General features: G+C 47.0%; 1 protein-coding gene across 5 annotated transcripts in view; it reads right to left on the bottom strand.

Annotated features, from left to right (window-relative positions):
• Positions 1 to 12,965, bottom strand: part of STPG1 (sperm tail PG-rich repeat containing 1) — a 264,699-nt gene that overhangs the window by 100,896 nt on the left and 150,838 nt on the right. For all 5 annotated transcript variants that reach the window (XM_085647846.1, XM_085647848.1, XM_085647849.1 and 2 more), the window contains one exon: positions 10,956 to 11,124. In XM_085647846.1, the coding sequence (XP_085503972.1) occupies positions 10,956 to 11,124 (169 nt within the window). The remainder of the gene's footprint in view (positions 1 to 10,955; positions 11,125 to 12,965) is intronic.

Raw genomic sequence — 12,965 nt, 5'->3', positions numbered from 1 at the left:
CAGAGTACCCACAGTCCTACCCATTTCACAGAATCTACACGGTACTGATGAAGAAATGAATCCACAAACATATCTAGAGTTACGCAGCACAAGCTGCACCAACAAGAGTGAAAAACTAAAGACAATTATTGAAGTGTTTTCATGCACTACAATCGCAATGATGCATTGGCGAAAAATGAGTTATGGAATGTGAGGCAGAGTGCTCCCACCCTCCTTCAGTTTTAAAAGGCTCCCTTGAGCTACTGAGCTGATGAGCTTGTGTTGATGCACCTGTACCCAGTGAGTGGTACAGAGACCTGAGATCACTTTGGGTCTTCGGCTCGGGCCTTTAACGCTGCAGCGGGCCTTTAATAGCTGGTATAGTCCGCTATGGCGGGCAATAAGGCTATAGAAAGGTAGTTTTGAACTTTGCAAGTACTTTTAATTCCAAAGACAAAAAATATAACATAGTTTTATTTTAAAAACCCGCCTGAAAGGCAGGCCTGGCTGTAAAATGACTCCAGAAGGCACAGCAGTACACCCTTGTGTGTATTGAGTTCACTGGGGTCTCTAAACCTATATGCCTTACCATATACTAGGAACTTACAGTTAGGTTGTGTTTGCCAATTAGGATTATACCAATTACCATATATCTTTAGAGGACAGAGCACTGGCCCTAGCCTGGTTAGCAGAGCACATGGCACCTTCTGAGTCAGTAACCACCAGCAACAGTTAGAAAATGGGGGTGATCAGGCAAAAAGGATAACTTCCCTACAAAATGGGACTGGATTTTGGGAAGAAGCATGCTAAAAGTCATGTGGGCCATACTGGTAATCTTCACATATACCCACACAATCAGCTATGCATTCCTTTCATCACCTCGATGGATTATCATAGCACTAAATATATGTTACAAAACAAGATGCTGGGACTTGCGGTAGTTCGAACTTGCTCCATTTATAGTATGACCTCAAACATCAGCAAAAGCATCTTCCGTAAATAGTGTACTGGCCTTGGCAGAGAGCAAGATGGAATCTTGATCATCAAGAGATATTTTTTATTCACAATTCCAATGGTTGTAAACGTATTACGAAAAGGAGAAGTTCAGAGCACCGCAGTTTTATGTTCATTGTTGCTGATACGAAGCATAGACCAAACAACTGGTGAAAGCATTTTCTAGTCTTGAGCTCTACGATGAGGTTCAGTTTGATACATCTTTGCATCCAGCAATACTGGTTTCCTAATATTCTGAACCAACGTTTAAGAAAAGTTAATAATTTGCCTTTCCCAAAATTAGAACTGGAAGTCAGATATCCCCCCACCGCATAAATGAAAGGTTTGGAGCTAAGGCAGAAGGCAGAATGAGTTTCTCAGCAGGTCATTAAGGTGTTCAAACTACTTCAACATCCAATTCATGATCTCTCTGCACCACGCACACAGCAGTGGTGGCATGTGCCAATTGTAACTGTGATTGTATGTGATGGTGTGTGAAGGAGGTTCAAAGCTATTGAAATATTGACAGGGCCAACATGTTTACAGTTGAATGGGTGGGTTATGTTGTGTGTGTAGGGGGTGGTGAAGGGAGTGAGATGCCAGGGAGTACATGCAGAAGGAGAGAGTGAAATGCGGATGCAGAAGAAGAAAGCAATAATGTGTGAAACATGAAATTGGAGGATATCAGAATGATGTGGGGAGATAAAGGCCTGGGGTCCCTGGCATCCTGTAGTGATTTAGTAGGGGTCATCAGAAGTCAAAAGTTTAAAAACTACTGTTCTAATCCATGAACACTGTGCTTTACAATTGGACTATTACACTCAGCCGCTACTCCTCCGTTACGGCGGAGGAGCGTTGCCCTGTCTGCTGCCAGCGCAGCAGGCACACACATTCATAAAATAGTAATAAATACCATTTTATTATGTGTAGCAGGCTCGGGCTACTATAGCATGAGGACGGGGCTGGGTGTTTAGTGCAATTGCACTATTATTTCAGCCCCCTGCCAGTGCACATTTCAGATTGGCCGGCTGCCTACAGCCGGCCAATCTGACATGTGCACTTCAGAGCCTGCAAACCCAGGGCTGAGAAACAACCGAATAATTTCAGCAGCAGGCCCCCAGCCTCGAAGTGAGCACTGGGTTAGCTGCGCTGTAGCTCCAGGATTGGTTGGATTTACGTGGCACAACGGAAAAAGTCCCTCCCTTTCTGCCTCTAGACACCAAGGAGAGCGCCAGAAGAGAGAGACGGCAACCAGACCCTGTGGCCAGCAAACGTAACATATATAAGGTGAGTTTTTTGGGCATCACGTCGCACCATATTTCAATGTTGCCAGCCGCTACTGATTACAATAACTTGCATATGATAATTTCGAGCACAAAATGCAGTGCATTGAAACCTCCACTATTTCCCTTCTTGCCTTCTCAGTGAACAAAATAGCAAGACCAGTAGGAAATACTCAAGAGATAGGGAACAGGGTTGACAAGGTTCAGAAAGGATGTTACTAAAAGTGAATGAGTGTTTATGTGTCATTATGCTCTTACCCTATGTCACGATAGTGACTTGAAAGGACTTTGTACTCTTGGATCTTATGGGAGGAAGAAGATGAGCATGCATACACTTGGTCCTGATGTGATCAAAGCTGAAAGAATATGGTTCATAAAGCCCATATTTGGTTATAAAATATTTGGTACAAGCCTAAATAGTTTAATTCTCTTAATCCTTTTAATATGGAGCATTTACACAACCATCACTCCTACACTTGTGTATGGGAACAGATGTAGACTGGAGCCAAAACATGTAAATAGTTGAACTATCATATGTAGCAACCTCAGAAGTTGGAGGCCATCTTATAGTCTACCTCTTTGTAATGTCTGTGTGAATATTAGATAATTTGTTTGCTGGGCAGACTAACCCCAAGATAGCACATCAATTGAAACTGCTTCAGCTACTGGGAGAAACAGTCCCTCATTTCCTTAATGTGTGAGACATTTATAAGCAGCTTCCTAAAAAGAAGGGACATTTTAGGTAATCATTGCTTTCTGTTCAGGCCTAAACAAGATCTGGGAGTCAATTTCATATTACCGAGCTACCCAGAGGCGCACCCACGGACCCTTCACCTGCCAAGCCTGCAAATTCACCTGCCTCCGAACCGGCACCCCACACCCTGGACCAAGCAACAACAACAACCACCTCAAGTGCATCCTACTCAACACCCGCTCCATCCACAAGCACGCCGTCGAACTCTGGGACCTCCTCGATACAACAGCACCGGACGTGGCCTTCCTCACGGAAACTTGGATGAACGCCTCCTCAGCGCCCGACATCGCCGTAGCCATCCCGGACGGCTACAAGATCACCCGCAAGGACCGCGTCAACCAAACCGGTGGAGGAATCGCCATCATCTACAGGAACACCATCAGCGTCACAACCAACACCGAAGACACCGTTACCGTCGCCGAACACCTACACTTCCAGATCCACACCGACCCCATGACCACCCTCAGAGGAACTCTCATCTACAGACCCCCGGGCCCGCGCACACAATTCAGTGAAACCATCGCCGACTTCATCAGCCCGCATGCCCTCGCCTCATCAGAATACATCCTCCTAGGGGACCTGAACTTCCACCTGGAGAACAATAACGACAACAACACCACCACCCTGCTCGACAACCTCGCCAACCTCGGACTCAAGCAACTGGTGAACACCCCCACCCACTACGCCGGACACACGCTCGACCCCATCTTCTCCACCAGTAACCACGTCTCCTTCAGCCACTCCACCGGACTACACTGGACCGACCACAGCTGCATCCATTTCACCTTCAAGAAAACTACATCCCACCACCGCCCGCAACAGATCCCCGCAGATGCTGGAGCAAAGTCACCACAGACCAGCTAACTACATCACTGAGCCAGAACCCACCAACCAACACCTCTGACACCAACAACGCAGCCCACAATCTCGCACAGTGGATCACCAACTGCGCCGATGCCCTTGCTCCACTAAAGAACCCCCCAGGCAAGGCCGGCAACAGGAAAACCACATGGTTCACTGACGCCCTCAAAGAATCAAAGAAATCCTGCCGAACTCTCGAGAAAACCTGGCGCCACGAACGGACGACAGAGAGCATGACAGCTCTCAAGAACGCCACTCGCGAACACCACCAGCTGATCCGCACCACCAAAAGGACATCGCTCAAAGAGTGGCTGGACAACAACACCCACAACAGCAAGGAACTCTTCAGCATCGTAAAAGAGCTCTCCAACCCCAGTGCCAGCAGCAACGACATCACACCGTCGCAAGGCCTCTGCAACTCCCTCGCCACGTTCTTCTACCGCAAGATCGCCGATATACACGACAGCTTCGGCGCCCAGACTCCGCCTCCAGTCACCAAACCAGCGCCCCCTCCACCACCCTCAGCGCCTGGACCCCCGTCAGCACTGAAGACACCACCCACATCATGAACACCATCCACTCTGGCTCCCCCTCTGACCCATGCCCCCACCACATCTTCAACAAAGCCAACACCATCATCGCACCCCACCTCCGGAACGTCATAAACAACTCCCTCACGTCAGCCACCTTCCCAGAGAGCTGGAAGCACGCAGAGATCAACGCCCTTCTGAAGAAACCCACAGCGGACCCAAAAGACCTCAAGAACTTCCGCCCCATCTCTCTTCTTCCCTTTCCGGCAAAAGTCACCGAGAAGATCGTCAATAAACAGCTGACTGCATTCCTCAAGGCAAACAACTACCTGGACCCATCCCAGTCCGGATTTCGAGCCAACCACAGCACCGAGACTGCCCTCATCGCAGCCACCGACGACATCAGGACCCTGCTGGACAACGGGGAAACAACCGCTCTCATCCTCCAATGCCCTCTCAGCCGCCTTTGATACCGTTTGCCACCGCACCCTAATAACCCGCCTCCACAACACTGGGATCCAAGGAAAAGCCCTGGACTGGATCACCTCGTTCCTCTCCGACAGAACCCAGAGAGTCCGCCTCCCTCCCTTCCGCTCCGCGGCCACCGAGATCATCTGCGGCGTACCCCAAGGCTCCTCGCTCAGCCTAACCCTCTTCAATATCTACATGAGCCCCCTCGCCGCCATCGCACGCAAACACAACCTCAACATCATCTCCTACGCCGACGACACCCAGCTGATACTCTCCCTCACCAAAGACCCAGCAACCGCCAAAATCAACCTCCAGGAAGGAATGAAAGACGTCGCGGAATGGATGAAGCTCAGTCGTCTGAAACTGAACTCAGACAAAACGGAAGTCCTCATCCTCGGTCAATCCCCATCCGCCTGGGACGACACCTGGTGGCCCACAGCGCTGGGCGCCGCACCGACTCCCACGGACCACGCACGCAACCTGGGATTCATCCTGGACTCCTCCCTCACAATGACCAAACAAGTCAACGCCATCTCATCCTCATGCTTCAACACCCTGCGCATGCTCCAGAAAATCTTCTGGTGGATCCCTACCAAAACCAGAAAGACGGTCACCCAGGCCCTCGTCACCAGCCGACTGGACTACGGGAACGCCCTATACGCAGGAACTACAGCCAAACTCCAGAAACGACTTCAGCGCATACAGAACGCCTCCGCACAACTCATCCTCGACATCCCTCGCCACAGCCACATATCCGCCCACCTGAGAAACCTGCACTGGCTCCCCGTCAGCAAGAGGATCACGTTCAGACTCCTCACCCACGCACACAAAGCACTCCACAACATGGGCCCCGAATACCTCAACAGCCGCCTCTCATTCTACACTCCGACCCGCCAGCTCCGCTCCGCCAGCCTCGCCCTCGCCACCGTCCCACGGATTCGCAGAACCACCACTGGAGGCAGATCATTCTCCTACCTAGCCGCCAAGACATGGAACTCCCTTCCCGCACACCTACGACTGACCCAGGACCATCTCACCTTCAGGAAACACCTCAAAACCTGGCTATTCGAGCAGTAGCAGATCACCCCCTCCCTTCAGCGCCTTGAGACCCCCACGGGTGAGTAGCGCGCTCTACAAATCTACTGATTGATTGATTGATTGATAAAAGGTAGTTAAAATCTGGGTATCAATGGCAACTAGGCGATGGAGCTGAATATTGGGCGAAAGAGATAACTCATGACAAATCACCATCATATGGGCAATTTCATTTTAAAAAAACACCATTGTCCAGTCCAATAGCTTTTCTCCTGTGCCAGTCGGAGACTGAATGGGCTTCGACACTGCAACTTAGTCTACGGCATGGGAACTCACTAACAGACCTTGCGCACTGCTTCATGTCAGGCTTTCAGTAAGATCAATGACGACGCATCTGGCCACAGTTCATTTCATTATGTCATGTATACTTATTTGAGAGAGCCTGAGCACCAGGTAATTTTCCTAAGAAGGGGACTGTCAGCAATGCCCAAGGCAGTGAAGGCACATAGAACATGGAACATCTAGATGCATCAAATATGTAGACATCCCACAATGTAAGAAGCCAAGTATATAATCATAATGCATGTTAAAGTCAATACGTCCAGTATAATGGAGATCAAAAAAGGCCATAGCGAAATGGTAAACATCTAGACTGTAATGCATGACCAGCAGTGCTGGCACAAAGAAGATTACATTTTAAGGTTCAAAGTTCGTGTTCAGCCAATCCTGGAGGAGTATGGGCAGTGGATCATCATAGAATGTCTTAACATTACACAGTAATGGCATCTAAAGCTTTGCTAACATATATATACCTAAAGTGTAGGAAGTTTAGTAAGCAGACATTAAGTCAATAACCAATCAGTAGGGTTTTGAAAAACTGACATGAACATGTCCTTTGCATTAAGCAGTTTACTTGAAGGCACTGGCTAAGTAAAATTAGATGAACATAAAGCAAGCAATGGGTTAGGTAAGGGTGTAGCCAAGAGAGCAACTAGACAAAATATGGACTGAAAGACAGGAGTTAAATAAACATCTGTTGACAGTATGACCCAAACTGCAGTTAGCAAAATCTTGAGCCAAACAAAGGAGACAGAGGCGTCAGGCATACATACTAGAACTGTGAATTCTGGTACGCAGACAATAAGATTTTAATAGACAGGTAAGTAGAGGTGTGTGTTAGGGGCCAGGAAGGTGAACTGCCTGGATGTGGATATCCGGATTCACATCTGTGCAGTTTAATACCCAAGATGCTCTGATTGCTTGATTGTACCCTTATAAGGAAAGCTTCATTATGCATGAACATCCCCAAAGTTTGGACTGATGCTGCTGGTTTATCGGCTCTGAGAGTGCACAAAGGCCTGCTAACCAGACCTCGGTGCCAGTGTTCTAACCCCTTACAAAATGTATGTTGAATTGGCTACGCCCAATTGGCTTAAGCTTAATTACTTATAAGTCTCTAGTGTACCAAGGGTACTCAGGGTAGGTAAGTTAGGGTGTCCAATCACGGCTGCAGTACTGATTGGACAACCCTATATGTGCCAAAGCACAAAATGGCTCCCAACGTGCCACTGCAGCCTGGAAGGGCAGTTTTGAAACTGTTAGTTTGACTTTACAATTTAAACCAATGGCAAAGCCCCCACTTACTTTAACAATATATGTAAGTCTCTTCTAAAGAAGGCATATCAAGCCCTAAGGCATGAAGATGTATAGTCGTAAGTGGGCCATATACTTTAATGTGTCCTAAGAGTAAAGCTTCCAAATTGTTATTTTACTGTGGAAAAGCTAGTAGCCCTATTGGCTAACACAGCATTACAGACTGACATCTAAATCCTGCTAACTTCTGAATGTGACTACTAACATGGGTACTTCAAGGTATCATATTAATCGCAGCATTAAATCCAACTTGGTGAGCAAGTCAAATTTATTTCACTTTTAGAAAGTTGCCACAGTTGCTGGGCACCAGACAATGTTCTGCCCTCCTGTGGAGTAGTGTGAATGACTCCCAGACTCAGGAACAATAGAGGCCTGCCACAGAGGTAAGTGTTGTCTCCTCCTTGCAGTAAGCCAACAGGGTCCTGGCCCAGTAGGTGAGCTTCAAAGGGGAAGCCGCCTTTGGTGGGCAAATGGCGATCACACTAATGCTGGGCTGTCCTTTTGTTCAGGCAGACGTGCTGGTGGAGGGAACATAAAGGGGAAACCAGTTGCCAAAGCATTTTTTTTTGTGGACATGTAGGCCACAGGGAGCCCCACCTCTATGGTGGGCTATCAAGCTCCAATCATCCTAGGAAGGGTTCAGACTTCTTGAAATTTGGCCGAATAGTGCACTTTGGGATGTCTAGATTCCCCACATAGCAGGAAGTTGTCATAGGGCAGGAGGAATCCTGGTAGTCCATTGCCTGGCAATGGCATGATCCCCCTCGGGTACTTTCTGGGCATAATTATGGCACCCCTGACCCCCTGAACCTCAGGTCACATTTGGAACAGGGAGAGGCCCAAAGAAGGGCTTCCCTGCTGAGCCCTGCAGCTGGCAAGGAAGGTTGCATCAACCACTGGACTGTACCTGCTACTCATTGGGCTAAGAAAGGGAGGACTGGGTCTGGCTTAAGGAAACGTTGCTCCTGAGCCCCAGACTAATGTAGTGACTCCAAGGGTCAGTTGGTGTTCCAGCACCAGGGCCATGAAAGCTAAATTCGCTTATCCTGGCCAGTCAGTAGCCACTCTCAAGGAATCGCTGCTGATGTGCAGACAAGAAGACCTCCACTCCAAACTCGAACGTTGCACCTATGTCTGCCAGACTCACGAGATTTGCCAGGGTGTGGATTGGTCACCATAGACAGACACTAGCCCTCACCAAAGGATACAGCTAAACCCACTCTGATCAAAGATCGGTACCTCAGCTGCTGCTAAGCTTCTACTTGCTCAAATAGGATTTCGAGGGACCTGACCCCTGTGGCCATATTCGCCCCAGCTTACCCGTAAACCGAGGAATACGTCCAGGAAGGCCCCCATCGACCACACAATACCCAGAGCATCTCTCAGCATCCTCAGTATCCTGCATCCCCAGCATCAGGACCATCCATTGAAGTCTATGGAGGTCTTGATGTAAAGTGTGTAACTAGACTTGAAGTTGCTTTGGTGACCACGTAATTGTCCAAATACTCACTATCCACCACCCTGACCTTCTCCCTGTTGGAACTGGTTGCCCAGTTGGGCCGGGGTAGCAAAATACAACTCTTTCAAACTTTTCAAAAGTTTTAAAACTCTACTGTTACCAATGCTTGTCTGTACTTTGGACTAAAAAGCTGAGATTTATGTTTTACTTAAAATTTATATCTCTAGAACCTCCTGTTGATTTTGCTCATCTTGGTGTCTAAAATTCATAAAAATATTATCTATTTTTATAAATTGGTGTCAGATTTTGTTTGTTTTGTGTGACTTTCTTATTTTGTTGTTTGCTGCTTTTAAATGCTTCACACTAGTTCCTTTGTTTAAGCCTTACTGCTTAAAGCCACAGCTACAGTTTTACAAATGAGCCTGACTGGACCCAAGATGGTTTGTGTTGTGAGTATATTACATGTTAATGTAACACAACCATATCATACCATACCATACCATACCATACCATATAACACACCACAATCCTCACAACCCTCATTATTGTATCTACAATGGAGCCAAAGGCCTGAATTTGCCCCTGTCACCATATAAATCTGTACTGGAGAACTAGAGCTTCATGGCGGTTACAGAGACACTGTTACATTGAATGTGGCCTGCAACTACTGACATATATGTTATTATTCCACTCCCCTTAAGAAAACATGTGTATGTGAACTGAAGGTGTCAACAGACACTGTGCAGGTCTTAAGGTAAGTAAGAGGTATATGTTAACTTTTCCCTCCACTTCTCTCAAACTTCCTACAGCATCTAGGACTGCCAGCAACATGGTCTACAGGTCATTGCATGATTTAACCCTAAATAAGGAATCACAAAAACGTACTAAGTTCCCATTGGTGGCAAAGCCAATCCTGTCCGTTTTGGAAGATAAAGAGGTTTGGGTACAAAACCTCTAGACATAAGTTGACTTCCTTAATTCTTTTTCAAAAATATATTTTGCGAAAGGTTAAAAGTTCTTCCTTGTAACCCAACCACTCAGAATGCACATTCTACTGGTTTGACAGTGGGAGTGAAATTCTTTCCAATGCTAATTTGGTTCCCTGGGAATATCCTGAGCTGAGGTTACACCTTGGAAGGCCCATCAGTTCTGCAGAACAAGCAAAAAAATGCAGATGAGTGAGGGGCCAGATATGTCATTATGCGGGTCACAAAAACTGTTGCAAATTAAGGCCAGTATTTCTGGACTAGTAGAGAATTTTGTGACCCGACCTATATTCTAATTGGCCAGTTTCTAAACTTTTAATGGGAATGGATCACAATCTGACCTACTTAATTTATCTTTATTAGATAGGTCACAAATTGCTTATCACTCTATCAGAAGAGTCAGAGAGATGGTGCCCGGCAAGGCTGAGCATACCACCATGTCTGTGACCACTTTTAAATAAAGAAATGTTATTTAGCACTGCCTCAAAATGAGGCTAATTTAAAAAAAGAAGTTCTCTTTTTTAAAGGTTTCTCTGAGAGTTGGCAGTGGTAGCGGAGGCCGCTGCTTAATTACCTAGAAACATTTTCTACATATAGTACACATTTGGTAATTGTGAGGGACACCTAAGCCACAATCCTTCCTAATACTGAAGAGATATCTAGTCACAATCCCGGTTTAGGAGTCGACAGACTCCTAACATGGGATAGATACATAGGAAAAACAGTTTTGTAGTCACAAACTCTTAGTGTTTGTGACCATAAAAAGGTTAGTACATTTGGCTGTTCATTGTAAGTTGAGTTAGCGACATCCGCACATGGAGTTGGCAACACTAATACATGGCATAAGATACGCACTTCGGTGCCTTCAGCAGAGAGGAGAGTAGTTTGCTGATGGTGTTTAGATGCTCGTCCAATAAACAAGTGAATAGATAGATTAGAAGCAGAACTCACGGATATATTATCTTTTGCCCTGGTTCAGATGATTCATATGGATGGTAGGATGCTGGTCCGGGATTTGCTGAGTGGCCAGCCCAACTGTCTCGTAAGGTTTTAGATTTAAACGAAGACTTGATGATTTTGGGTGATTCTTTCACCAGAGAATCATTAATAGTATAATGACCTACACATTTAAAGAGAAACAAATAATCAGTATATGATCATATAATGAGTTCAACATGAATCAAAATAACATATTGTTTGAATACTGTAATGTTTTTTCATTTTTTTAGGTTGCTTGTTTTTATGTCGGAATGTCGGATTTATATAGTATGCTTAAAGATTTCTCGAAGCAACCTTCTTTTGGACCTGAAGATAGTGACAGAATGGTTCAAGGCACTCGGTTACACTGGATAAACTTAATGGCTCTTACATCTTGTGAGAAAACATTGGACTTCTGGCAACCAATCATAAAACAATGACATTGGGCTTGAAGGGACTCTGCCAGCCGCACTGGATCTGCATAGGTTCACATGGGAAGTACCTTCTCACCCTCACCTTTAGTAGGGCTTAGGGCACAACAGCAACCAACAACAACTCATAATGGGACTGATTTACAAAACTTTCTTCCATGAGGAGGTGTGACCTATTCCTGGAAATTGAGGAGTACTCTAAGCACATGTTGCGCCGACTCGTAGATGAAACTTTATGAATTAGGACCTGGTTTTCCAGGCACTTGGAGCCAGATGAATGACCATTTCATTTTGCGACTCGCAAATTGAGCTTTTTAGCGACTCGCAATTATCAAGTCGCAAAATGAAATGTACTAATGTGTTACAGACACATTTGGCAATTCCCAATGGGGTCGCAAATGACCTACCTCATTAATATTCATACGGTAAGTTGCAATTTGCGAATCATTGGGAATGGCCTGTAATCACAGGGATTGTGGTCTGCTAAGGTCAGCAGACCACAATGTTTGTGATTGCTTTTTAAATAAAACTATTTTTTTTCTCTGAAATGCAACACGTTTTCCTTAAAGGAAACCATGATGCATTTAAAAAAGAAAAATGAGGGGGGAGGAGCCTAGCGCTTGACCAAGATGGCCGCGTGAGCTTTGAGCTCCCGAGACCCTCGTGCCCTCCGTCGACTATCCTGTCTCTAATCCTGTCTGTATGCATGGCATCGTGCAGATGACTTGTCAGGGAGGCGATTGATGCTACCCGAGGTCGGATCGCCCACCGGGAACCGGAGTTACGCATGGCGGAGGATTGAGGCCTATCTCCGAGGGATGCCAGGGGCTAGAGTTGGCAGGATGCCCGACCTCTAATTGAACAACAGCGGCCAGGCGAGGTGTGAACTACCGGACGGAGGTCCCCATCCTTTCACTTTCACTTTCTCGCCCTTTGTTTGCCCTGCCCAGGGAGTGCTCTCGGCTGCTTTATTATCATTTGGACGCTCTGCACGCTACTCTGGCGGCCCATCGCAGGACTGAGCACTCCTGATTCCTTTCGCTGAGAGAGGGCCGTCCTGTTTGAACCGACCTGCTTGAACCAACCATGTCGGGCAAAGCAGAGGTGGATCGGCTGAAGCCTAAGGCCACCAGGCGGGGAGCCTATACTCAAGCCAATAATATGGACCGCTATGCCCAGCAGAAGGGGTCACCGGGTGGACCGAGCCAGTCGCCGGATACACAGAAGACTGCCTCACCCTTGGCCCCGGAGCTCTCGCTGCAGGATGTCATGGGCGCGCTCGAAGGGCTGCAGACTTCGATTGGGAGACAGTTTGATGCCCTGGCGCACAAAGTGGATACCATCTTGGTGGACGTTAATCTGATCCGCGCGGATCTGGGCAAAACAAATGAACGAGTTAAAACCCTGGACCTCAAGACCACGGGCCTCGCTGATGATGTCTCGGAACTACAGACCGAGGTCCGTAAGTTGCGGACCGAGAGTGATCTCGCCGCCCGTCGGCTGGAGGACTTTGAGAGCCGGGCCAGGCGCAACAACGTGCGCGTTATCGGGG

Source organism: Triturus cristatus, chromosome 3_2 (genome assembly GCF_964204655.1).
Source record: "Triturus cristatus chromosome 3_2, aTriCri1.1, whole genome shotgun sequence".
In the NCBI taxonomy this organism is placed as follows: Eukaryota; Metazoa; Chordata; class Amphibia; order Caudata; family Salamandridae; genus Triturus; species Triturus cristatus.
The sequence above is the reverse complement of the archived record's forward strand: the minus strand, read 5'-3'. Positions and strand labels throughout refer to the sequence as shown.